The sequence below is a fragment of the Anabas testudineus genome, chromosome 11 (assembly GCF_900324465.2).
Source record: "Anabas testudineus chromosome 11, fAnaTes1.2, whole genome shotgun sequence".
In the NCBI taxonomy this organism is placed as follows: Eukaryota; Metazoa; Chordata; class Actinopteri; order Anabantiformes; family Anabantidae; genus Anabas; species Anabas testudineus.
Genome location: NC_046620.1, coordinates 18,280,921 through 18,307,496, shown reverse-complemented (window position 1 = coordinate 18,307,496; position 26,576 = coordinate 18,280,921). Strand labels below are relative to the sequence as shown.

The following is a 26,576-nucleotide window of genomic DNA, read 5'->3' as shown; positions in this document are numbered from 1 at the left end:
TTCGAATAGTTCAGCTGTAATGTGGTATAGGTTGTCATGAAAGTAAAGCGGATGATAAAGCTGCACTTGGACTGTTAGTTGACAACATGAAAGCCTGAGTAGGGCTCCAGTAGCCAGAGTGAAGGGGTTCTCGGCTAATTCCATCTGTCCATCGTTAGTGTAACAGGCATATAGTTTTATGTTCTTGATGGAGAGAATGATGGTGCTTCCTTCTCTCTTTTATTTCACAACACTTTTATGGCTGTCTCTTGGCTCTTACAGTGCTGGTCAAATGTTTGTGAGCCCTTTAGAATCAAAAACCCGATCAGGTCCTTAAACTAGTCAAAAAGAACCTCATTCAAAAATACACTTGCTCATTTGTTTACAAAAGTAAATGATTTAGGATTATTAGTTCATTTAAAGAAGAAATTAATTTCACGTGTTTAAGTTAATGGGATGACTATATGAATATGTCCAGGGAGAGATGAGAAATGTGAGTCTTCACTATCAAAGTCTGATTTTGACAACACAGACAAGCAAACAAAGAAGCTTGCAGAAAACTAGAAGAAGAAGTTTACAAAATAATTAGTAAAAAGTTTGGACTCCACCTGTCAACTGCCAGGTGTGGAATGGAGAACTCGGAGGCACCTCTCATGTACTGTCCCATATCTTCTGTGATGTAGTTACAGGAATTTCCTGAAACGTATTTTATCCTTTCACAAGATAATAACACCTTGTTTGCAGTGATCCTAAATTACCTTACTTTGAAATTAGTGTAGTGAATGTTTTGCAAACAAGTTGAAAGTACATTATAATTCCAAAATGAGTATATGCCTACAACGTATGCTTATACTATGGCACTTTCGTCTTCTCAATTGCTACTGTAATTTTTGGTTTCTACATTTAACTGAAGGGGAAAAACAAGCTGGAAAATAAAGTATGAATAAAGCTTCATCCTTTTGTGCAAACCCAATCTGAAATGCATTTGCACCTCTTTAGGTTAAATCAATCCTAAACGTGATTTCTAAATGTCTGCCTGAACCTGACCCCAACCTTCAGGTACCAATGGGTACAGTTGGGTACCAACGGATCCCATCAGGTTCAGTTCGGGTATCCAACCTCTACTAAAAAAAAATTAGCATGTTATAAAGAAATTGCTCAAGCTGAATAAATAGCAGGTAAATAATGTGCTTGTTAGTGTTTTGCATCCACGCTGTGGGTGCTGCAAACAAAATACACCACTTGTTGATGGTAACTCCCTCACAGCACTGTGTTCTTAGCAGTGGACGATACTTCATTGTGGTTTTAGTCTCTGTGTTGCAAAACCAGCAAAGTGGAGCAACAGCAGCACAGTTAATTATGGTTGACACATCGAGAGGGGGATGGAGATAGGGGGAGGGGAGTCCTCATCCTCCCTCCTGCCTTCCGCTTTCCTCTTTAACATGCTGCAGGAAGAAGACTGACAGAACAGGAGAATGTATTGATGTGTGAGTAATAATGTAACATTTGCAAAGAAAGCAAGGTGATCAATGGGAGTGAAAAGGTTAACGTTGGCCTGTGAATATAAGCAAGCACCTGGTCTGCATCATAATGGATAGTAAGCAGCTATATTGTATTGGAGCGGAGAATGTTTGTGATGGACATGTTGTTATTCCTGATGGCAAAATGCCAAATGAGTTATCATGTCAAGCTTCATGTGACTGATGTTATTTTTTTATATGTCCAATATATATTTTATATAGAGTAGATTTTTTGATCATGATTCGATTTTACCAACACTTACACAGGAGTAATGAAAGCATCTCAATACAGTGCATTTACCATGACGATGTTAAAGGGACGCCACACTTATTTTTTGTGGGAAGTGAGTGTAAGTCCAACTCAACCCCAGGAGATTTCAAACATGCTATGAAAAAATTCAAAAAGTGCCACTTCATAACTCGGAACACTTATCATCCTGACAGCCACTTATACAATGTAATGTGTATTTAACCCACAACACATTTCACATGTCACAGCACTTTCAGGTGCAGCATAATGGCCTTTTAAAACTGCCACTCAACTCTTGGTTGCTCTGTTTCAGTGTGAGGTAATAACTCAAGCTAATGGCTAACAGTAGCCTCATTTTATTGCTTACCCAGTAATGAGTAATGGCTTTAGGTTACATTAAATACATAATAGAAATATATTACCATCCCAGAGTGTTTATACCCACTTAAACTGGTTGATAGCTGATAGATGGTGTTCTTAAAAATGTGAAAGGTGTTTTAAACATGGCTTCTAATTAGGAGTCTTAGCCAAACAACAATACAGAAACTAACCATCAACTTTCAGCAAGACAGCAGCAGACAAAGTGCAGTTAAGAGGGGAAAAAATTAACTGTTGGGCATCTTTTAAAAGGACTGCCAGTGTTCAGGTAGGCTAATGGCCCTAAACATCTGTTTTTGGCTATTTCATTTTGTTCCCACTGGTTGGATATAAGTTAGCTTGTTTGTTTGGTTTAGTACATGTGGGTGTTACTTATAAAATCGATGAATGTAAACGACAATGTCAGGACGTCTGTCTGCTGCTGGACCAACACTTCCGGCGAGAAGAGGCACGCGTCCAGCAAACAGCGTCAAGCTCCTGCTAATTGCTCACGAGTCTCCGGGAAATTGGTGGATTGAGCCCTACACAATAAAAGCGCCGAACCTCACCTCACCTCACCTCACGAGTCCGGCTGTCCTCTATCAGTGCCGAGCTAATTTGAAAGGGGAAAAAAACAAAATCACACCTTTTAAACAATAGATACATAACATTGTGTCCCAAGTAACAGGCGTTTTTCTAAAAAAAATAAAACAAAAAGACAGCTTTGCCTAAGGCTTTGTTTAGCTTTTCATCTGACTAGTCATGTGAAAACACTAAATATTTGCATTGTTCGTTGTGGAAAATGTGGAAAATTATTATTATTAAACACATATTAGTCTTTAGACGTGCATGTAAGTATTACATCCTTAATTCATTGGCGTTTTAAACTTGTAGATGAACTGTATGCATTATTGTTTTACGGTTACTTATATATATTAGTTTGTACTTGTTTTTCTGCTGTGACACTTTCGATCCTTTGTGTGATCATTAAAGTCGATTTCTTATCAAGTCAATAGAATATTGCCGCGTTCGTTTGCCTTTGCTTTTATTTTTAAGATGTTGACCGGAAGTTCCGTCTCTCTCTTTTGCAGGCGCTTTGACACTGCTGCGTCCAGGCGGCGGAGGCACACACACAAGCTGTGCACACACACACACAAAGAAAGGTATCAACTACTAAATGTTCGTAATACAGCGCAGTATGTTTGGTGCGTTTTCTGTCAATTTGTATCTTTTAGTCGCTGCAGGTGCTGTAAACGTACCGGTGTCTCCATTCGAGGAGAATTTAGAAGTCGGTTCATCCAGTGACTGGCTGCGCACAGATCAGCTGCATGTCGACGGATGCAGCTTTAAAAATGCGAGGAAAAGCTTTTACGCGATCAGCGTGTCGTTGGACTGCTTTTGAACGGCGGAATTCGGCTCTAACGGGTTAGCAACAGTGTGACAGCGCAGCAGCAGCTCACCGACTTGTTTGGGTGAAACTTTGATTCGCCTAGAAATGGTTGAAAATGCGGTGTCGGGACTCCCTGCCGACTGCGACATCGCCCCGTCGATGTGTTTCTGCTTTTCCATTTTGATGTGTTCGACTCGGTCCAGAGCACAGGTCTCGGTGTGCGTGTGGTCCCGTGTGGCTCTGTGGTGACGGACAGAAGTAGGCCTTTAGCCGAACTATTTTACCAGATGATTCCCTTTGTCGCAGCCCGGCGAGGCTAAAAATAACGCCCGGCTGCAAACACTAGCCGGGCTCAGAATCGGGCGTTATGAAAGAGGAAAATGCTCCTGGTTCAGCACGATCATTTCATCGATAACATCCGCACGGATGGAGGCAGTTAACCCGGGTCAGCGTCTAGTCCGGGCCCGGTAGTTCAAACGATCCATAGTTAAACTCTATAGGCTCGATAAACGTCCTTTACCCATGAAGAAAACGGCAGCCAGGACTAATATTAAATTTAGAGTTAATACGCTTATCGCTAGCAGTTTGTATTAAATCAAAGGTGACGTGGGGTTTCAGAGGAATTGTAAGGTTCTTCTGTTTTATTCGGTGGACTAGTGGTCCTACATCGCTGTAAAATCTCAATTTAAATGGTTTCACACATCTCCCTGCCCCACACTGTAGATGACAAAGACCTTGGATGCATACAGAACATAGATGTGTGGCCATGGATATATTTAAAACAAGGGTTTTAGCAGTTTTACCTTCAAACGAGACTCTAAAGTTAAGTGTCACGCTTCTTAAATGGACTCGGATGCGATGTTTTCGAATAGATAGCTTTTGGAGCTTTCTAAATCTTCAGTTTGTTCTTCAGGCTCGGTATGTCGGATGAAGATTCCCGTGCCAGCACCAGCTCTTCCTCATCTTCATCCTCGACTCATCATCATCATCAGCAGCAGCAGCAACAGGAGGCAAATCCCCCGAAGAAACGAGAAAGCAAAGTCAGCATGAGCAAGACCTCCAAACTCCTCTCTACAAGCGCTAAAAGGTGAGTGCGCTGAGAGCTGGCATAAGGAATTTAGAGAAGGGGGAAGTCCTTTGTTTTTTTGTCAACAAGATAAAGGAAAAGCTCTTGAGAGCATTAGTCCAAAGTCTTGGCATCACAACTTGAGCTCCTGGTTTGGATTTGGAGTGTTTGATCAGAGCTTTGCTTTTGATGCTTGTCTTTTTATTCCCTTCAACAGAATTCAGAAGGAACTGGCTGACATCACATTGGACCCACCGCCAAACTGCAGGTAAGTGAATGCGAGTTTAGAATCACTTGATAGGGAATTGCTGATGTGTCATTTGAAACATCCAGAGCATTGGCGTGTGTGTTGCACATTAGTTTGTTATGAGCATTTAATAGAGGCAGTCCTTCATGTAGGCGTCTTGAACGTGGAGGTTAAAAAGTCCCTCTTTGTCTCTGTGCCAGAACAGAAATGGATCTTTTTGCTTCACTGTGTGGTATGTCTAGTAGAAGAGAGAGAGAAATATCAAGGTTGCGAGACTGTGAATTGTCTGTTTCATAAAGCTACAGCTAAGTGTGCTTTCTGATCCCGGCATTTGGAGTTTATAGAATAAAACAGAAGGAGTAGCAGGTTGATCAATCAGGGCTGGCAGTCTGAGATCTTTTTTCTAGCTCTTTTTACTTTTCAGAGGAGTGCTGCTACTACACTGAACCTGAATATTGACTCAAACAAATTTGTATGTTGTTATATGTTGAAAACTTTAAAGTACTGAAAGGAGGTGTGAAATCTCTAGTCTGATTACAGAACAGATGATTCCAGATTTTCAGGGTTATTACAGTTGGTCATAGTAACATAACTGGTCCACTATGCGCCTTTTATCAATAAGCCCCACTTTCAAATTATATTTGTTTTGTGTTGAATAATGTTAATTGCTTAAAATTAGGATTCTATCCCGGGTCCAATTTGGCAAGCCTACCCCACACCTGCAAAACTCAGTATCGAGACTGATCTGTTACTTGTAATTATCAATTCATCAGACCTGTGACCTGACCTTGCCCCACAGGGTAACATTAGTTAATCCTACAGGCTCTGGAGTCACTCACTTTAAAAGTCATATAGGTTGTAGTGTAAGCAGGGCTCGCAGAATGACAACATCTCCAGCTGTTATTGATGTTATACACAGTCACACAGAGATCAATGATTTCTTACATAGAGAAACTTCCCTTTATTCACTCTCAGCAGCGTTCTCAATTTGAGAATGATAATTAGACGGGTAACAGGTAACCGACCCTGTGCAGAACCTTCACACTGACTGACTGGTTCGATGTTGGACTCTTCGATGTTTGACCCGTCTTTCAACAAGTCTGGCAGGTTTTGACATGTGTCAGGAAAATGATTTATCAGCGTGTGTTACACGTGCTGGGGCTACAAGCCTCCTGCTGTTCTTTAATATGCTACAGAGATGTTTAGCACATCACAGAGACAAAGACGTGATTCCGGTGAGCATTCAGACTCCTCCCTTTTTGTTGAGCCTACGTATCAGGGTTGCAGGAGGTAGGAAGAACATGGTAGGTTAGGATTAGGGTTACCCTAAGGAAACAACAAGGAAGTCTTTCTGAAGCCTTTTCTAACAGTTTAGGTGTCGTGAAGTGATGACAGGCCTGCTGTTGTCTGCGGTAAAGCAGGCAAGGTACGCGTCTGAACTACAGGTCAGGGCGTCTAGACGAGGGCTCGAAATGGCGAGTTGCGCAGGCGAGACCCAAAACAAGCATTTAGACGATTAAGTGTGGTCAAAGAGGAGCGCCAGGCTTCACCAGTAGCTGTTTGAGTCAATGCTGCTCAGTCTGTACGAGCAACAGAGTCATATATCTCAGCTCAGGGAAACTGCACTGTAGCTTGTGCCACACCAGCCTCCTGTGGTGTTGTGAATTAGCTCCTTACACAGAGGCCCGCTGGAAGCTGGAATGGATTAGAGAGGAAAAAGATTTGATGAACGCAGGATTGTTGACACGAGAGTTTGTTTTGAATCTCTATGAAACAGGTTGACGTGACATTGGTGTTTAAATTTGAGTGGATTGTACTTCTTTCTGCTTCATTTAGTGCAGGACCTGCTCATTAAGTTATGAATGGAGCTGAGCGGCTGCACCCTGCAGATGCCGTGTAATGGATTACACATCCATGAGTCAGTTTGGTTGTTGTCTAATTTTTTTATTTTTTTTATTTTTTTTAAAGAAGTCATAGCTGTTAAAATGCACACTGACAAATGACAATGCGACTGTTATCATCAGCACCTCTGCTGTAGGAAAACCTTGTTTTCTGAGCACTGTAATGCAGAGCCTTTGCTTCATTCAGGGAATGCCACGCAGGCCCTCTTTTCTTTTTCTACAGCCTCGTTGCCACTAAGGTGAGAAGTGCAGACATCACAGGCCTGCTTCACCCCCCCTTCTTCCCACCCATCCTGTTGCTTTCATATTCATACACCATATTCACAAACAGAAGAGAAACAGTGAGAAAACTCAGAGAGCACCTAACATAGTCTAAAAATGTCCCAGATGAGAGTCCTAGTGATTTAGGAAACTTCTCAGAGCTGTGCTAAATAAGGACGAAAACCTTTATCTCAAGGAGGAGGTGTGGTTAACCCTGTTGCTAGGCACAGCGCACATGTGGGACAACACATTGTTTTAAAAGATGTGATTGGTTAATTAAAATTATATTGTAATGACCTGAATGGAGTGGCTACGTGGAGTGTGAGAACTCCTGGGTCTGTTAATTTGTAGGTTCAAGTTGTTCAGCGTAGAGGCTGTTTTGACTGGTTGATGTTGACTGTGGTGTCAGTAGGTGTGGTTAAGAACAATTTTAGAGTTTAGTTAGTCAACATAATGAAGGTTCCTGTAGCATTTATGGTCCCCAGTCAGTGTTCATGTTAACATAATTTATTATTAATATAAATTATGTAGGTCTTGAAAATTGCATTAAAACTGAGGTCTGTGTTTCCTGCATCTTCAATTTCATGACCACTTATCTCAATATAATAGTAAAAAGATAAGAATTTGCTCTGTATGATCTGAACATCCAGTGAAATAAAAGGGATACATGCATGTCACACTATGAAGCTGTGGAAGTGCTGATCATTGCTGATAGATGGTTCTAACAGATACGAGTCATCACCGCACTACAGTGTTACTGTGTTGGGCGTTATGAGCAAATGTCTAATGAGACCGACCACAAACATTATCCCTACATGATCTACACTGTGTTTTCTTACTGTCATTGAGCGTTTGGAGAATACTTCTCTGTACTTCCACCATTTAGTTGTCTGCTAAAGGAACTTTGAAGCTTATTAAAAAACTCTTAAATTCTTAGAAAATGTCATAATTCTTTGAATTTCACCACTAGGAGGGTTGGGAAGCTTTGTGAAAACAGCCCCTGATCTCTTCTGGAGAGGTTGCCCTTGGGTGCCGGACAGATTCCTGACATTCCAGGGTCATAGCTTGTGACATCTGAGAAATGTTAGAAGCTGTGTACAGTAGGAGAGTTAGTGCTCAGTGACAGATGGTTATGATTTATTTAAATATTTTAAAGTGTCTGGAAAGTGCTTAACTTTTATATATATGAATATATAAATTTTGGGCTCCGCTTATCATAGAGCTGAAAAACTGGGCAACTCTGTGTGTGCGTGTGTGTGTGTGTGCGTGTGTGTGTGCGTGTGTGTGTGTGTGTGTGTGTGTGTGTGTGTGTGTGTGTGTGTGTGTGTGTGTGTCTGTGTGTGTGTTTGTGTGTGTTGAGCCAGGTCTGGGCAATCTGAGCTGCATGTGATTCCTCCATTCAACAGCTGATGTAAGTGGCAGTCTCTCTCACACACACGCACACCTCTGCATGCAGCGGTGTTACCAGCTTGTGTGTTTGCGACTACTGAGGTTTTCTCTGCAGCGTCTTCATGTCTATAAAAAGCCTCCTCCCTGGAGAGGAAGTGGCTGGCCTGTACACCGTTGTTGCTTCGGAAAGCCCTGAAAGCGGCACCGAGCTCTGAGCTGCTGCTGCTGCTGCACAGATGGAAGTTAGAAGAAGTTTCCTTTCTGCATGCCAGGCTTTAATTGGGCAGAAAAGGGGAACAAGATGCTTAGGTTTGTCTTGTGTCAGCTACAGCTATGACTGAATATTGAGTGTACAGTGTACTGACAGTGTAGCAGCAGTCCACAGCAGCACACTGGAGGCTGCTGCTGCAGATGAAGAAAGCAGGAGAAGCTGAACATGATGGTTCTTCTGTTTACGGTTTGTCTGTAAAAGTTGTACAGTGTGTGGACTGGTATTGGCTTGCTTTTTATGAGCTTTTGAGTCTGAGTCTGTTCATTATCTGACAATTGGTGGGTTTTGGAAACAGGAGGAGGCAGCAAAGGTAGGTCAAGTTTCCACAAACCATTATCAACAAGCAGTTCAGCAGTACAGACACAAGATCAAATCTAGTCCTCCATTGTTCAAATGTGCTCTCTCTCGACCGTGTTGGAATGTCACCAAGCCAGTCATGTTGCAGTATGTGTCTCCAGCTCATGCTACATGGTGGATTCTCAGCTGCACCATTCGGTACCCGAGAGTTCGGGTATGGTTCAGTCAGGGTTTGGGCAGAAATATGCAGCCTGATCCACACTCTATCATAAACACTGAGAATGGACTTCACAGGGAAAGAGTCAAGGTGCTGTTCATGCTGGAAAGTTACAAGAAAATGCTTCAGACAACTCTTTACTAAGTGTATTGTGGATTTTGTTCTGCACTGACACTGGCACAGAGTATTTTCATTATTAAAATATGATACTGATTTCTTTTCCAGCCAATAATAAGAAAAACCTACTATTGTGGAATTGGACTCGTAGATTCATTGGAGCAGTATGAATGCTACCATGTGATTTTCATAGTGCACTCCTCACAAAGCACTGAGAGAACATTTATAGGCTGATTGCTATTGTATTAAACTGGCAGGGTGGGAGGGGGTGAGTGTGTTGTGCTGTTACTGAGACTCCTCAGCACTCAAGTAAAGTGGAGTCATTATATTGTCTCAGTCAGGCAGCTTATTACAGTGTTTCTCCTTCTCCTGTCATCACAATACCATTGCAAGCAGATAGTAGTGATTGAAAATGAATGTGTGTGTGTGTGTGTTTGTGTTTGTGTGTGTGTGTGTGTGTGTGCGCGCGCGCGCGTGTGTGCGTGCGAGCGATGGAGGGATGAGGCAGCACAGCAGTGTCTTGAGAGGAAAACACACCGTGGAGTGGCACTTAAAGATGAGGAATGATAACAAAGATGCACCAAATTAACATCAGGGAACTCAATCTGGAGGGTTTTGTATTCGTTAGGTCAAACTTTAATTTGACTTGTGCGGAATTTGTGTGGGTGGATATTAACAATAAATCGTTTCAGTTCCAACAAGCGGACACTGCATGCAGTGTGAGGAGAACAGGAAAGCTTTCTGTGATTCAGACTTCGCAGAGTGTGAGAGTGCTGCCAGGTAAACCTCTCAAATTAGCTCCTTTTTTTCTCCTACATATTTGTAGCACTTTGTTAATAAGTGCAAACCAAACCAATGATGTTGACCAGTGGGGGATAGTGTAGCTGTCCTACAGTCACAAAGTCCTGTTACCTTTCACTCTGAGATATGTCAGAGGCAGGCATCAATGTTTTTCCCTGATCTATCTCCAGCTCATGATTAAAGCAGGAGTAATACGTACAACAGGAGTGTGTGACTCCTTATTTTACGTCCATACGTCCTGTGTGTTGTGATTTGAATGCGTGTGGAGATGCAGGGGTCAGTTAAATAAGCCTCTGTGTGCCCGTTGGAAAGGTTAAAAGCTTAGAAAAAAGGAAATGGCTCAAATGTCAGTAGTCTTCTTCCTGTGTGTGTGTGTGTGTGTGTGTGTGTGTGTGTGTGTGTGTGTGTGTGTGTGTGTGTGTGTGTGTGTGTGTGTGTGTGTGTGTGTGTGTGTGTGTGTGTGTGTGTGTGTGTCTCAGAGGTTACAGAAGAAGCCCCCCCTCCCCCAGATAGTGAAGTGAATGACAGCAGTGATAGCATGGCATATTACGGGCTCACTCTGAGCACTGGGTGGCCTTTGTGTGTGCGCTCACTAGAGAGAGAGAGAGAGATCAGGTGGATTCACAGGGAAATGACATGGGGAACTCTTCTGGGTCCTGATGAAGACATTGAGGTGTTAAAAGTAACGTGTATTATAAGTACTGGCTCAGGTCAGGGTTTCCCTACAGGAATGTTGGTAACACAGTGGATTAACTGGGGATACGAACATGTTCCACACATGCACACAACACAACAGGAGGGGGCCTTCAGACGACGGTAACAACAACACAATGTAATACAATAAAACAGTGTCAAAGATGCTGATATAAATGTATGTACCTTTTTAAATATTCGAAACTAGTATGCATGCTTCAAATTTTGGCAGGAATAGGTTGCACATGGTCGTCAAAATAGAGTCTGTCACCACCCTCATAAAGGGTGGTGATGAAATTTACTTCTGGAGCTGCAATCACATTACTCCTCCACAAGATTCCCTGCAGTCGATTCCACATTACCAACTGCAAACACGTTGACTGTTTGGCAAATAGTGTGCAGCCAATTCAATAATTGCAAATAGTTTTGTTAACACTCACCTGTAAAAAAAGAAACACAATATTAACAGATCAATGCCTTTAGTTGACAAACACAGCATGTGCTTAGTGTTGAGTTTAGTGTCAGTGAAGCACTGCACTTGATTTCTGAGGATACATGTGGGCTAGTGTGTTGGTCCAGCTCTGATGATGACTGGAAGTTCAAGCATGTTATGACTGACAGCAGCTTCTTTTGTTAGTGGAACCACAACACTGAGCTTTAATACAGCTGTAGCACGATCCCAATAAAGGAGAGTACGAGCTCTATAGAGCTGGAATTGCTCTTATCTGTCGGCCCTTTGTCTTGTGTTTACTGCTGAACTTTATATGGCAGTTAGGACTGAACATTCCTCCAGCCCCGCTTGGAGACATAGAAATGATTTAGGCGTCTGTCCTGTTGGTGGTTGGTGCTCGTTTGACTGTGAAGCTATGATGGATGTCTGCGATGCAATGTTCTGCCGGTCGGCAGTCAGATTCCTGAAAGTGGAGTTTTTGTGTGTATGTCTGCACTGAGCTGTGTGAACTAGAGGGCAGGGTGGATCGTCCGCTTCATATTATTCATATTATTACCTGACATTTACATTTCCACTCTGAACAGGCGGCATACACCAGCTACTTCTTACACAGGCAGTGTGCAGAGGAGCTGCTCGACAGCACATCTGCACACTGAATTCTTTTTGGAATTGCTGTGTCTGAATAACAGGTAATTTTGTCTATTAACAGTATTCAGATCATCAACAGTTTCTCTTATTTCCCCCCACAGACATGCTTCAAGGTCCCCACTCGTTGTTTGAAAATGAAATGACAAACTGTGAAGGGTATTTTTGAAGCACTATATCAGGAAGTCAATAATGTGAAACCATGTCCACCATTAAAACTCCACCAGCAGCTGTAGTTGACTTACTGTGCTGCTGCTGCTGTTGAATTAAGGCTTCGTGAAGAGGCTGTTAGTGTCAGCTTCATCTCTACAGGCAGAGGAAACTGTGTTGATCTGTTTTTCCTTGCATCACTTCTTTTCTCTGTTAGTATAATGACTGACACTTAATGGTTTTATTGACACACCAGTGCGATAACGTGATTGTTTGGAAATGTATGTGAGGTAGAAAGATTGTAATTATATGGACGTTGTAGTCACTCGGCAGGTGTACATGCAGTAGAAGAGCGTGTAAGGCGCAGGTGGTCAGGAGCTGTGTGTGAAAGGACCCTGAACTGACATCGAGGACTAGAGTATGGATCAGGCTGCGTATTTCTGTCCCTGGTGCTTGGCTCTGAGGAAGACTTACATATCATCAGTCAGCCTACTCTGAATGTTAAACTAAGAAAGCATTTGACTGCTTCAGTAGGACCTTAATTTGTTTGGTGGAGCAATATTTTGAACTGTAATCATGTCTATTTAGCCTGAGGTTTGCCCTTCCTGGCCGATCCCTACCCAAACCTGAACATGATTTCCAAGTTTCAGCTCGCACCCCACCCCAACCCTGCCCTTGGTTTTCCAGTTCCAAAATGCTTTTTTAACACTGTGAATGTTTTTGCATGTAACTGTACAACTGTTGATTTTAAGTCCTCTTAAAAAGATGATGTGGTCATTTCTTCATTTCTGCATCATGTCATTTAAAAACAGGGGAGGTGATGGAGCATTCTCTGGGTCATGACACAGTAATAGCTGCTGTAGATCTGTTACTACAGATAAAGATCTGTTGCCAACAGGGTTAAGGGGGTCAAGGGGATTTTGCACAGTGGGTGAGGGTGTGTCCTGTTGAGCAGACAGTAGAGTGTAGTGTGAGTGTAGGAGCAGGCTTCTGTCTTTTGAGGAGGAAGAGGATGAGACTGAGATGTAAGTGGCTTAATATGTTGGAAAGAGAGACCAGGAGGGAGCACCAAATGTGCAGACAGAGGATGATTAAGAGTGAGGTCTGGTCTGGAACAAAGTGTGTTAATCCAGATGGTAGATAAATTAACCTGGTGCACACAGCTAAGTGGAGTTCTTGCAGAAGGAAGTTTTTTTGTTTTTTTTTATGATTATTTTATTTATTAAACATATGCTGGAGCCGCTCTACTTACACATTAGATTTATGGTCCCACAGTCCCACATGACCATCCCAATTGAGACATTAAGCTGTGAAAGACCTGGTTCTGTAGCATCCCAGTGTTAATCCAGAATAAATGTGTCCTGTCTACCAACAGTGCTGGTCCCAAAGGAGACAACATCTATGAGTGGAGGTCGACCATCTTGGGCCCTCCCGGCTCCGTGTACGAGGGGGGAGTGTTTTTCTTGGACATCGCCTTCACACCAGACTACCCCTTCAAACCACCCAAGGTGAAACTATGATTTGAAGTGGGTGTTAGCATCCAGCAGAACCTGTTTTCTGTCATTTCATATTTTCCATCAGACTTGCTCATGGAAAGCAGCTAAATGACCTCAGCAGATCATTTCTAATCTTTGTTCATCAGCCTTCTCAACTCTAACTACTCAGCTCACATACTTTTTATGAAGCAACTGATGCACCAAACTGAATAAAACGATTTACAAATTCAGCATGAATTCACATTTTCAACAGCAGTTACACTTCAAATATAATGTGAGGTCTTTTCTAAAATGAAATTAGGAGTTGCTAGTAATTTTAGCATAAGTAAATATGGAGCAGCATGTTTAGAGGTGATTGCCGCCTCTCAGCTGTGTCCACAGTTTTCTGTGTACTTGTGCTGCAATAAAAAATTTTGTCAAAGATGGGTAATAGAAATGCCACTCGGTACGCTGGGTGTTTGAGTCACTGTTGACACTTCAGATAAGGTCTGAAGTGAAACTTCCTAGCAAAGTCTGCCTGATAGAAACATTATAAAATTGTTAATTTTTTCAATTGAGTTTGGCGTACAAGAGGCAACAGAACATATGAATGTTTCCAGGTGACGTTCCGTACAAGGATCTACCACTGTAACATCAACAGTCAGGGGGTGATCTGTCTGGACATCCTGAAGGACAACTGGAGTCCTGCCCTCACTATCTCCAAGGTCCTACTGTCCATCTGCTCCCTGCTCACTGACTGCAACCCTGGTGAGAGCTCCACACTAAAGCTTAGTCACACTCAGTTCGCTGACGACTGCTAGTTTGTGCCACTATTTGATTAATTCTAAAGTGTATAGTTTTCAGATGTCAATCTTGATCTTTTTCTGCTTCTTCTGTACCAACTGTTGAACCTCCCTTTATCTTGGGTCTTACAGTAGGAGAGCTCATATAACTATAATTTAAATGTTCTTATGATATGCAGGACTTTCCTTTAATCTGTTTTTTGACTTTACCTAATAAAACAGAGACTTAAACCCCACGTGGCCTTGCATCTCCAGATTAAAACAGAAAAACATATCCTGTGTCTGAGGAATCGGTCATTGTATTAAGGTTTACAGCTCTGTTGTGGCTCCTCACGTGAAAGCAGGAGTCTTGACTTAATTTGCAAATGAGCTTTGGCCAAATGTGGCGTAAACAGCACAAATCATTCTAGTGTTATTTAACACTGGTGGGCAGGGTTGGCCAATGATGACATCGAAACGTGAGATTGTATAAGTGTGATATAATACCTATAATTAAAGAAATTGGATGAATATTTGTTCATGTGACCCATGCTGTTTATCTGTCTGGAACAAAACAACACCAAGAACTGTGATGTGTGACTTTGTGAAGAAAACAAAGTAGAGTAATAAAAAAATGTAGGTATTGGAAAAACGAGTGCCAACATAAAACTTCACACTTTTTTTTTTTGACCTATCCTGGCGCTTGTCCTCAGCCGCTTTCTGCTGTACAGCATGGGGTATGGCACATGAAAATTAGCCTTTTGGCAGACTCTGGCACATTTACAGTAATGTTCATTCATTTGCCCCAGTCTGACTAAAGAAAAAGGTTGAATTTGAAAATGCAACTCATGAACTGTATATGGCCTATAATGTTGTTCTAGTTGCATATCAATCAACACACTGGCTTGTGCATCGTCCTATACACTGCCACCTACTGGCCAGACATCGTAAGTGCGATTTTTAAAAACTTAAATCCAAGATGGCTGACAAAAGTTAAAAAATGCCAAACATCCTAGAAATATCTTGTAAATCTTTCCATAGCAGAACACTCCTGCAAGTAAAAAAAAAAAGTTGGCATCAAGTAACGAAGAAGTAAGAAAGAATGAATATAATTGTTAAAATTTCCAGATATTTACTTTATTTGCAAATTTCTCCATATATAATCACATGTCCACTAAATTGGACGCCATGCATCACTGGCTTTATTTTATCTGCAATTTATACAATTACTGTAGCTTTGTTGTTTCTTATAAACCTGATCTGCACTGTCTGACGTTTTTTGGTGTAAATTATATTTGTTATTGAGAATGTAATTAACAGTTTTTCTTTTAAGAGTTCAGGTGCAATGCATAATAGGAAGGCTTACTGGAAAGTGGTGCATATACCATCTGAGGCAAGTGAGGATGAATGGCTGCCAGAAAAACAAGGATCAGGATTAGTAAACACTAACAGTAGTGACAGTGGATCTGGGGATGCTGAGGATGTACCACCAGACAGAACTCAGGGACAGAAAAAAATCTATCTAAAGTATCTAGAAAACCAAAGACAACCAGTTTGAGGGTGACCTCCCTCATTTTTCAAGGGGGTGGAAGGTTAATGTTTTAGGAACAGAGCCAATAGATTTCTTTATCCAGCTATTTCCTGAAGCTCTTTCTTGCTGGGTGAAATTGTGCACAATACCAAATGGTAGGCACTACAAAATGGTAAAGAAAATCTGGGCCTGACAACAGGAGAACTTTCCTGGGAAAAAAATATGGTCATGTCATACGTCATGGAGATAAAGGATATGTGTCTATATCTCCAGGTAGTACTGTAAGTAGAGACTGTAAAAGAAACTAATCCCGAGGACTCCATGTGTTGTTCTGTTGTGTTACAGCCGACCCTCTGGTGGGAAGCATCGCCACACAGTACACGACAAACAGACCTGAACACGACAGGATAGCCAAACAGTGGACCAAACGCTACGCCACATAATCGCCAGAGCTGCTGCTGCTTGGGCAACTTGAGGATGTAGGGACATCAACTTGGGTGGGGGTAGGGAAATGAGGGGTGGCTCCCAGCAGAAGAGGGAAGCAGGACCGGTGGGTGGATTTTTATCTACTTAACTCCTGATGTTTGGTGGGTTGTTGTATTTTTTTTAAGTTATCTCTGGCCCAAATATACTTGGATCTGGCAAAAATGAATTTAGTGTTTTTTCTTTTTCTTTTTTTTTTTTTTTTTAAGCTTGCAGATGGACATTGATACTAAACTGCTATATGAAATCTGTCACAGCATGATTCCCAGTCAGTTATGTTAGTGTAAACTCTCACATGTATTAAAAGTTCCAGTTGGTGTTTGCTTCCCCTCCAAACTCCCGGTCTCTGGAAAAGCCGTTTTACACTTGTAGACATATTTAGACATGGATGGACAATGGCTGTGATTTGTGTTCTGTACTGATGAAAAGCTGTTCTGTTTCTATCCTAAACAATTAAACTTGACCAACTGAAGCATGTGATGTGGTTTGATTGTTTGAAACAAGCCAAGACAAAACAAAAGCTTGCAGAGGTTTTAGTATGAAGAGGCTACAATTTATTCAGTGCATCTTAAAAACAGAGTTGCAGAGCACAGAATGATTAAGGGTTAGCATGATCTCACTACCTGTGTTCCACTAGCAGCACATGAGATGTTATTACTCTGAAACAAGGACACAGAAAACGGCACAGATCACGTCTCTCTGTTCTCAGAAGTCAGGGAATGTTTCTCATTTAAAGTGACAAAAATAAATTAGTTAAAAAATAAATATTCCTCTCAAGGTGGACGCTTCTACTGCTGAAAAGACTCTCAAATACACAGACACAGCTTTAACTAATAGCCCTACTGGACTATACAGGCTGGGTGACAAAGAAGTGCAAGTAACGACAGATACATTATGAAATCAGAAATCCCAATTAAAGGCAGTACCATGATTATTATTGCTGCCAGTCCACACTTTCTATGAGATGGACCAGACAAAGGCAAGCTGAATCCTGCCACAGGAGGATTAATGCTACATACAACAGGTGGGGAAAAAAAATCACTTCAGGTGCAAGACTCCTATTGGAAAACACTGTTAAGTCTGCAACATGCATGAGAATATACTTGAGGTCAACCTTGTGGAGTGAGACTTTATGGGACAGGGTCAGATCTTTAGCTTGGATTGATGCACACATTTGTGACTGTATCATATTTTCACCATCAACTCAAATGTATTTGGGTTATGTCAGATCTTTGGTTCTAAAGTGCTTGACCTTGATACATAGTTTGTTTTTCCCCATAATTAAAAAAGAACTGACGGTCTACAGACTACAGTGTTCAGCACACTGTGTGGAGCTTTCAATCACTGGCCAAAGTTACTACACATGCAGTTTCTTTTGCTGTCAACCAGTGTGAATGTGTAGATTCATATCACTCATGTCTGAGGGTTAAGTATAAAGCTGGCACCAGGACTTAGCTTAGCATAAAGAGTGAAGGGAAACTGCTAGCTAGAGTTGATGTATATAGTGCTATAATGTTATTAACTGTAACCTTTACTGCCCTCTGCCTGCAAAATCAGGAACCTGAAGGGGGGAGGTGTTGTTGCAGGGCTGGTACTTATGATTGGTTAAAAGCAAATGCTGTTGCCTCTCAAACATTAACACAACAAGAGCTTTACCCCTCAAGGTTTAGGTTACTGGAAACTCCAGGTTATGGTTCAGTTAGGTTTGCTTGAACTAGACTATGAATCAGTGGTCATATTATAAACTGCAATTACTGCAATTTAGCCTCAAGTCTATCCTACCTGACCCTGCCCAAACCTGAACATGATTTATACATTTCTGCTCCAATTTCCAAAGTACCAATGGTTTCTGTCAGGTTTGCCACAGGCATCTACCTCCTAGCTGAAACTATCCAACCATCCATTAGCAATATCCTCTTATCCTCACAGTGAGGCTTGGCCACATGCAACTCGTGAGAACAGGTGTTGGTCACTCTATAGGCACAATGACCAAACTTGGCAACCTCAAAACAAGATTGACAAATCTGCACATAACTGTTGCTTTGCCAAGAAATGGTTAGAAAGTGTAAGATCCCCTACAATCACAATTATTTCCGGTCTAGTCACTCGTGTAAAAATAACAAGCAAAGGCAAATGTTCAGGCGTTTAACTAAGAGCTATTTTTACATGTACTTACCGACAGAACATGTTAATTGCAATAATAAGCTCTGGTGGTGTTGACAGGCAGAGGTTTTCATTCAATACCTCACCTTCAGCTTCTAGTCTTTATGCTAAGTTATACTGAACACATTCTGAGCCGGCTCTGTAATTAGCACACAGACATAAAATTAATATACTTATACTTATACTTATACTTATACTATATACTATAGTATAGTATATATCTTTAGAAAGCCTATAAGTGTATTTCCTAAAGTGTTCAACCATGTTTATATTAAAGTGAATGGATGTGTCTAAAATAGTGAAATATACATAGTAGCAAGTAAAGTTGTGTTCCTAACCTAAAGGCTTATCCATGATGCCCTGGTGGTTGTTCCGATATCCGGTTAATACAGTCTATTATTAAGAGGTACAGAGAGGAGAGGGAGGAGATTTCACATGTCATTGGACGAGGTGCCCTTGCTTTTGCGTCCCGGCAGAGGGAAAGAAGATTTGCTCTGAGGCTGTGTAAGGCGGCTGGTCAGCTGGGTGAAGGGCTCGATGAGGGAACTGCGTTCGGCAACGCTCACCTCCCATAGCTTCACTTTCTCACCTCGCGCCCACTGCTGCGCCACCTCTTGGTCCACCTGACGACGATCTCGCAGATCTGTTTTATTTCCCAGCACTATGACTGTTACCTGAGAACACAAAAGTAGTTTATGGGACAAAAAAACCTAAGAAAATAAATAAGCACTTTGGTTTCCAATGCACAGAACCCAATCTTCTTAGAAATACAAGCATAGCTTAAACAAACATTGCAAGTTATTACATATGACATCTGACAAAATGTTTCCAATGTCTTAAATGACTTTCAGCATGGTTTAGCTGTTTACCAATAAAATCTAGCAAAACAATTTGGAATGGAGCAGAGTTGAGACATTTTCTGGAAGGAGGATGGTTACTAAAAAACAGGAAATGATCCTTTGAAGCAGCCGCACCTCTTTTTTATCTCTGGATTTGTCTATTTCCTTCTTCAGAATGTCCACCTTCTTGAAAGACTCCAAGCTTTCGATGCTGTAGACAAGTACAAAACCATCTGCCACTGAGTAGTAGTGCTTGGGGAGATCCTGTCCATCTTGAAGACCCTTGGTGTCATAGAGCCTCAGCTGCTCCTTTACGCCACGATCAGTTTCCACTGAGGCCACGTACACATCCTCCTGTGTTTCATTGGATTCTGAGCCTGGAAAGCACAGACAACATAACAAAGTCAGACCTTCGGCCAACCATAAACATACTGATTGACAAATGATTGACTATCCAGATAAAGACATAACCGGTGATCTAATGTTTTCTTACCTACAGTGTGATTTCCATACAGCAACTGTTCCAGAATGGCTGTTTTTCCAACTGCTGCCTGACCACACACCACAACTTTACAACCTTTCCCCATGTCGAGCCTACAACGCAAGAACACATAACGTTACATTTGTAGATGTAGATTAGGTGTAGATTGTACATGTAAGAAATGCTATAAACACATCAACACGAACAATGGTTTCTCTGAAATAGTCCAAAACCTGATTTAATTCCTCTGTTACCTTACCATTGGATCGCTATAACAACCTAGCAAGGTTAGCTTAGCAGATTATCTAAGGCAAATCATTCTACAACATGCAAAGACAGGAAAATCAGTCCAATCTAATACAGTCTTTGTTGTTTAGTTTTAAGGTAGCGCCCCTCACCTAAATTAGGAGTGTAACTAGCTGTCTTTCAAGTCATTAGATGAAAACTGCATCGCGACCAGAACATCCATTCTGCTCTGCCTGCACTTCAACCTTGTTGAGTTGTCTTGCCACTGCGCGTGCGTGACTGATGGAGCGTTCATATAATAGCCAATTGTGTTTTCAAATTACTTTATAAATTATTTTACAATTAAAGATGCAATACATTTGAAATAGAGAACTCGAATGAAATCACCAGAGACTACAAAAAAACTACAAAATGTCGGAAATAACAGAATATAAACAAAGACTACATTTCCCTTGAGCGCAACAACGGAAGTACCTCACTGTCGTTTTCATAAGGCATGCTGGGTACGGACCCTCTCTCTTTCCGGCTGGTACGCCATCATGTAAGCGAGTATTTCTATGAATTTGTACAACATGCAATCCATTAAAATCACCTTTGCTGTATTTTCATCCGCCTAATTGAGTCAGGACATCGTTAAGCGGCATATTAAGGATCAGTGCGAGATTAATATTGTTTGACTAACATAGTGAGAAACGCTGATTATATCGCAATATTTAAACGGTGCTGAGGTGTAGTCTGTCCGATAGCCTGTGGTTCCAGTGGCCGCTGAAAAAAGCTATGTTGTTGTGCGGGCTTTACATTTGTGTAAAATTGAGAGTTTTATTGTCATGAAAACCGACATATGAAATTAGTGAATCTTATAGCGGCGTTCCAGTGAAGTTAGAATTGCTACATTTCTAATATTAGCATGCTAGCTTTATTTCCAAGCGGCACTCGTATACTGTAGCTTTCTTCCATGTGTATTTTCACTGTGTTAATGTGATCCACACTTGCGTTGTCATGTACGTTATACTTATGTATTCGTGCTAGTTTAAAAGCTGTTTTCAAACGTAAAGTTAAATCGTTGCTGTTTTGAAGTGAGCGGAATGGCCTCGCAGCCCTCACTCATTGTGTTGAGTCTGAACAGGGGTCTTCAGGCATGTGTCATTAAAGCCACAGTTACAGGCTTCAGATTGATTTAGATGTAAAAGGCAGCATATTCACTATTGACACCCAGCACTAAATCAAATAATTGCCTCTGTTGTGTAGCGAGAACTTGCAGGCTGTCAGATTGCATAGGACAGTACTGTTTCATCATATAAACGTGGTGTTTATATCAGGTTCATGTGCAGATGCTAGTTGTGTTCAACGTTAATTTCAGCAAAGATTTTATTGCATCTCATTCTTAAATACCAAAGAGCTAGTACTTCATAGATATGCTAACTTGCAAGACGTTCTTTTCCAGAGTTAAGTCAACATGGGAGCATACAAATATATGCAGGAGTTATGGCGCAAGAAGCAGTCAGATGTGATGCGCTTCCTGCTCCGTGTTCGCTGCTGGCAGTACCGTCAGCTGTCCAACCTTCACCGTGCTCCTAGACCCACCAGACCAGACAAGGCTCGTAGGCTGGGCTACAAGGCCAAGCAGGGTGAGTCCATTTATACATAACATTCACGCACGTGATGTGGTGTCTTCGCCAGCCTCAGTAATCATGTTTTTGTTTGATTCAAACAGGCTACGCCATCTACCGTGTCCGTGTGCGCCGTGGTGGCCGCAAACGCCCTGTGCCCAAGGGTGCTACCTATGGCAAGCCAGTGCACCATGGCGTCAACCAGATCAAGTTTGCCCGCAGTTTGCAGTCCACTGCTGAGGTATGTTCATGATTGCATAATGTTTACATTGCTTTAATACTGCGAGTGGCTTGGGGGTTCTTAACTATTATTGCAGTTGTTTGGGTAAAGTAAAGTGTTCGGCTTATACTAATGACAATAAATTGTAATGGTATTTTGATTCAAAGATACTATCGAACAGCACAGTCCACATCTCTACAGATTGATATTTTTCATGCTGCCAACTCTGTACACACAGATGTGTTTTGTATGTGGCTGCATGTTTTAGGTCCAGAGTAGTTATATTTATGATCTGAAATGGAGATTGACCGAAATTGATACAGCAAAACAGGTGAAAATTTGGTATTTGCAGACTTGGCCCATGTCAATAGGAAAAGCAGAGGTGTAGAAAAATGAGGGTTGAACAGTTAATGGTTTTCAAATTACTAAGCTACAGTTTAAGCTGTAATGTAAAGTGAGTAAAAATGAAAAACCTAAAGCAGGCTTCACTGGCAGTTTGAGTATCACTCCATAAAAACACCACAGGAAAACAAAGGGGCAGACATGAAGCGTATGCAATACTATAGCTGCACGTAGAGCATAGTAAATAGAAGTACAACAAATTTTGAAACGGCCCATTATCGTGCTACTTCTAAAATTGTCCATTTGGTGAAATTGAGCCCTATAATACAGTGTCTTTCCTGCTACACAAAAGCCAAAGGTAAAGCTGTATCTCAGCACAGCATCACCACAGGTGGAACCAATATTACTGGTTGTCTGCATTTAGTGGTACCAGCTCTGAGCATTGATTCTGTACATGCTGCTGGCTCAACGATAGAAACGACTTACACAGTTGGCACTTCACCATTATTAATGTGCAGAAATATCTACTAGGGTGAAGTGTCTTGTATCCACGTTGTGTATCTCCTTGTCTTTTTTTTTTTTTTTTTTGTTTGTTTTAGAATGAAAGTTGAAAAATTGTTGGTGTAATTGCAGTGTAAAATATCAGTACTCATGCACCACTAAATGGACAGCTCTCAAAAATCAGCTTCTTTTGTGATCAGGGCAGACTGTTTGTAGGTCTTCCTGGGGCTAATGCATGAGGGCTATACTAGAAAGCAGCACTTGTACTCAACAGCTTCAGGTTGGGTTTAGGCAGAAATATGCAGCCAATATGTACTTAAAATTGGTTGTTTGTGGATGCTGTTAGACCCATTGGCATTGATTCACTGGCATCTACATCATGTGATTCTCCACAGACGAGTAGTCTTTCATTTAAAGTAAGCTTTTGACATTGACCATGAATCCATCCAGTAACAAGCTTGGTTCTGAATCTGGACCACTCCAGTTTCTTTTGTACAGCATCGACTCTGTTCCATCCATATGGGGCTGAGTGGTGCTGATCCTAAACCCTGATCGATCCTGTGGTTCAGGACTCTACAAGCCATTCTTGTTTTTCTTTGCCATTGTTTACACCCCTGCATTGTTTTTAGATTTCTCCAACCATGTCCCTAATTTTTTTTGTCAAAAAATTTTATTTGTGGAATAAATTTGAATTGTCATGAACAAAGGTGCACCTTATTCCTACAAATACACATTAAAACAAATGTCCCACTAGCAACCGCACAGTGACATTTTGTTTATAAGTGTATTAATTGTTCCCAAAGAGACTAAAGAGAATACTTGTTAAAACACTACAAGTTTCATCAGATCACAGAAGTGAATTTGCCTAAACGGACGCAACACATTTTTACAGAAAAAAGTTGAATGTTTTTCAATTCAATTAAATTTATTTGTAGAGCGCTTTTTACAATTGACATTGTCACAAAGCAGCTTTACACAACCAAAGAACAGTACATGAACAGTGAATGTGTATGAATCATGATAATCAGATTGTCCCTGATGAGCAAGCCGAGGGCGACGGTGGCAAGTAATAACGTTTTTCTCAGTAGTAAACCCCTCGTTATTCATTGTTAGGTTTTGTTGAGAATGGTGAATGTCGTCCGTTCACCGTCATAAATTTTAAAGGATTTGTGTGTGTGCTCTAAGAACTTTTTGCAGGTGCAGTGTTGGATTGCTGAATGTCAAAATTATTACACCATGTATGAATGTTTCTTTGTTTTTTCTTTACTTTTCCCCTCCTCCTAGGAGCGAGCTGGGCGTCACTGTGGAGCCCTGCGAGTCCTCAACTCATACTGGGTGGGCGAAGACTCCACCTACAAATTCTTTGAGGTGATTCTGATTGACCCATTCCACAAGGCTGTCAGACGCAACCCAGACACCCAATGGATCACAAAGGCTGTGCACAAGCACAGAGAGATGCGTGGCTTGACATCTGCAGGCAAGAAGAGCCGTGGCCTGGGTAAGGGCCACAAGTTCCACCTGACCATTGGAGGCTCCCGTCGTGCAGCCTGGAAGAGGCGCAACACCCTGCAGCTCCACCGCTACCGTTAGAGCACGCAACATGTCTGTACATTAAAAAATAAACAACCCTTTTTATGGTGACAGTCCTGTTGTGTGCTTCAGTTTTTCGGAGTAATGCAGTGCATCCAGATGGTGTTCGCAGTATTTGGCCTTATTTCAAAATTTATTAAATTCATTATTTTCCTCAAATTTCTACAGACAAGACCACATAATGACAAAGTGGAAGAGGTTTGTTTGAATTCTTTGTAAATTTATTAAAAATGTGAAAAACAAAACAAAAAAAAATCACATCTATATAAGTATTCAGTCTTTGTCTTGGTGGTTCTAAACTTCTTCCATTTACAGATAAGGCTACTGTGCTCATTGAGAACTTTAATGCTACAGAAACTTTTCTGTACCCTTCCCCAGATCTGTGCCCCGATACAATTCTGTCTCAGAGGTCTACAGACAATTGCTTGGACTTCAACGCTTGGTTTGTGCACTGGCAGGCACTGTTAACTGTGAGACCTTATATAGATGCATGGCTTTCCAAATCATGTCCAAGCTACTGAATTTCCCAAACTTGGACTCCAAGTTGTAAAAACATCTCAAGGATGAACGGTAGAAACGGGAGGCACCAGAGCTCAGTTTTGAGTCATTGCAATAAAATGAGCTTTTCACGTGGTGTATTTGTAGTATTTTGTGGAAAATAATAAATTTAATCAACTTTAGAATAAAGTGGAAAAGTTCAGCACTGAATAACTCCTGTATGCACTGTAGCCCTTGAAATAGGTGCTCTTCTGTGTGTGTGTAGTAGGTTAATTATTATATAGGCTTTGGTAATGCATTCTGTTCTGCTGGTATTTTAAGGCCCCTCTTGCACAAACAAACACCCAAACAGTTCTGATTAGGGTGTCAGGACTGGGTGCTGCTTCAGACTCACCTGATAAGTCATACTAATAAATATGAACAAAGGACAAACATTTTATATTAGTACATTGGTTAGCAATAGTAAAATATTTTCGACACACCTTCTCCTTCAGTCTTTTTTCTTAGTTTATTATTTTCAACATTTGTACCTTAGTACTGAAGACACTATAATCATGACAGAACAAATATAGAGTTAACAAACACATATTACAGAACCTAGAATATGTTTTATATTTATTGTATTTTAGATAATTTAGTTTTGGCACACTCATCAGATTCACAAGGTCATGAACAATGACTTTAGGTAATGAAGGTCAGTCATTCTGAAAACTGTGCTGTGCTCTGATGAGTCAAAATTTGAGATTTTTGGTTTTAACCTCCGTGTCCTAGTTAGATGTAGAGTGCGTGAACAGAGGGTTCCAGAATGTGTGCTTCCCTTAGTGAAGAGTAGCGGAGGTGGTGTGGGGGGGGTTTGCTGGTGACACTTGATGACTTTACCAGCATGGCTACCACAGAATTTTGCAGTGACATGTTTACAATATAATTCCATTTTCCATTGAACACGTTTTTCATAGTCCAGATGTCTTTAGTGTTAATTATTTACATTGTTAAAAAAAATTTAATAATAAGAATAATAAAACAATGTAGGAGAAGGTGTGTCCAAAACTTTGACTGGTTGTGCGTTTCCACGACTGGGGCTAACAGCTGCAATACAATGATGTCTCCATGTGTATCACTATATACTTCAATGTGTCTTTGTGTTCTCTTTGTCTCTCTTTGTATATGTATTATGATTAATCACTAATTATTAATCCATTACAGCTCTTTTCAAATCAGATATCATAGAGGAAACTTTGAAGTAGGGAGCTGATCCTCTTCAGGCACATCAGTAGCACCAGCAAGCAGCAGGAAATTCGATTCATACTGTTGATACTGTATGTAGACAACACAACACAATGAAACCAATTTAACAACAAACTGATGTTTTGAACTAAAACAAAAAATCTGTGTTATTGGTGTCATTATCTGTTACATTATATCAACTACTACTAAATTAATTCACAACATCTACTGTCCATACACGAATCTACAGGCTAGAAGATAAAGCAAAGTCCTAAAGTATCTTTTATGAATCTAATGATACTGACATTTTTTACTATGCACTGTGAATTATGTTCATTCGGTTTAAAAGAAATCTGTAGGTTGGTTGGACATTGGGGCAGTTTAAATCACCACTTATGATGTTTCAAACTTCTTTTCTAATAAAAAAATTTAGATCTTGTTTATTTTTTTTAAATAAATGTTAGACACATTTTTTACTTTGAAGAAAGCATAAACTCAAACCCAGGACTACTGTGATTTAAAGCTGCATTAACCAATTTTAATATTATATTAATTAAGTACCAGTAGATCAGGTGATTAGCGTATTGTT

At 40.9% G+C, this 26,576-nt stretch overlaps 3 protein-coding genes across 4 annotated transcripts; 2 read left to right on the top strand and 1 right to left on the bottom strand.

Moving 5' to 3' along the window:
* Positions 1-1,435: 1,435 nt before the first annotated feature.
* Positions 1,436-16,735, top strand: ube2e1 (ubiquitin-conjugating enzyme E2E 1). 2 transcript variants are annotated; one of them, XM_026347882.1, is made up of 7 exons: positions 1,436-1,466; positions 3,198-3,269; positions 4,410-4,583; positions 4,780-4,830; positions 13,378-13,510; positions 14,098-14,245; positions 16,136-16,735. In XM_026347882.1, exons 3-7 carry the CDS (start codon positions 4,417-4,419, stop codon positions 16,231-16,233), a joined length of 597 nt encoding a protein of 198 aa, XP_026203667.1. In that variant the 5' UTR covers positions 1,436-1,466; positions 3,198-3,269; positions 4,410-4,416; the 3' UTR covers positions 16,234-16,735. The 2 variants fall into 2 exon arrangements, with proteins under 2 accessions (XP_026203667.1, XP_026203666.1); XM_026347881.1 differs by lacking the exons at positions 1,436-1,466; positions 3,198-3,269 and adding an exon at positions 3,429-3,531.
* A 69-nt stretch (positions 16,736-16,804) lies between these two features.
* Positions 16,805-20,280, bottom strand: nkiras1 (NFKB inhibitor interacting Ras-like 1). The gene is made up of 4 exons (XM_026347883.1): positions 20,155-20,280; positions 19,769-19,869; positions 19,411-19,652; positions 16,805-19,110 (listed from the first exon to the last, which is right to left on the bottom strand). Exons 2-4 carry the CDS (start codon positions 19,860-19,862, stop codon positions 18,868-18,870), a joined length of 579 nt encoding a protein of 192 aa, XP_026203668.1. The 5' UTR covers positions 19,863-19,869; positions 20,155-20,280; the 3' UTR covers positions 16,805-18,867.
* Positions 20,281-20,475: 195 nt separating this feature from the next.
* rpl15 (ribosomal protein L15) lies at positions 20,476-24,321 on the top strand. Its single transcript, XM_026349207.1, has 4 exons — positions 20,476-20,543; positions 21,447-21,630; positions 21,717-21,853; positions 23,960-24,321. Exons 2-4 carry the CDS (start codon positions 21,459-21,461, stop codon positions 24,263-24,265), a joined length of 615 nt encoding a protein of 204 aa, XP_026204992.1. The 5' UTR covers positions 20,476-20,543; positions 21,447-21,458; the 3' UTR covers positions 24,266-24,321.
* Positions 24,322-26,576: the final 2,255 nt, after the last annotated feature.

What these genes read in the sequence shown, in the direction of transcription:
- ube2e1 (XM_026347882.1), top strand. Translation starts at nt 4,417, where the DNA reads ATGTCGGATGAAGATTCCCGTGCCAGCACCAGCTCTTCCTCATCTTCA. An exon ending in ACCCCTTCAAACCACCCAAG is followed by an intron (nt 13,511 to 14,097) that starts GTGAAACTATGA and finishes GAATGTTTCCAG; the next exon opens with GTGACGTTCCGTACAAGGAT. An exon ending in GCTCACTGACTGCAACCCTG is followed by an intron (nt 14,246 to 16,135) that starts GTGAGAGCTCCA and finishes GTTGTGTTACAG; the next exon opens with CCGACCCTCTGGTGGGAAGC.
- nkiras1 (XM_026347883.1), bottom strand. Translation starts at nt 19,862, where the DNA reads ATGGGGAAAGGTTGTAAAGTTGTGGTGTGTGGTCAGGCAGCAGTTGGA. An exon ending in GTATGGAAATCACACTGTAG is followed by an intron (nt 19,653 to 19,768) that starts GTAAGAAAACAT and finishes TGTGCTTTCCAG; the next exon opens with GCTCAGAATCCAATGAAACA. An exon ending in AATCCAGAGATAAAAAAGAG is followed by an intron (nt 19,111 to 19,410) that starts GTGCGGCTGCTT and finishes TTGTGTTCTCAG; the next exon opens with GTAACAGTCATAGTGCTGGG.
- rpl15 (XM_026349207.1), top strand. Translation starts at nt 21,459, where the DNA reads ATGGGAGCATACAAATATATGCAGGAGTTATGGCGCAAGAAGCAGTCA. An exon ending in GGGCTACAAGGCCAAGCAGG is followed by an intron (nt 21,631 to 21,716) that starts GTGAGTCCATTT and finishes TGATTCAAACAG; the next exon opens with GCTACGCCATCTACCGTGTC. An exon ending in GTTTGCAGTCCACTGCTGAG is followed by an intron (nt 21,854 to 23,959) that starts GTATGTTCATGA and finishes CCCTCCTCCTAG; the next exon opens with GAGCGAGCTGGGCGTCACTG.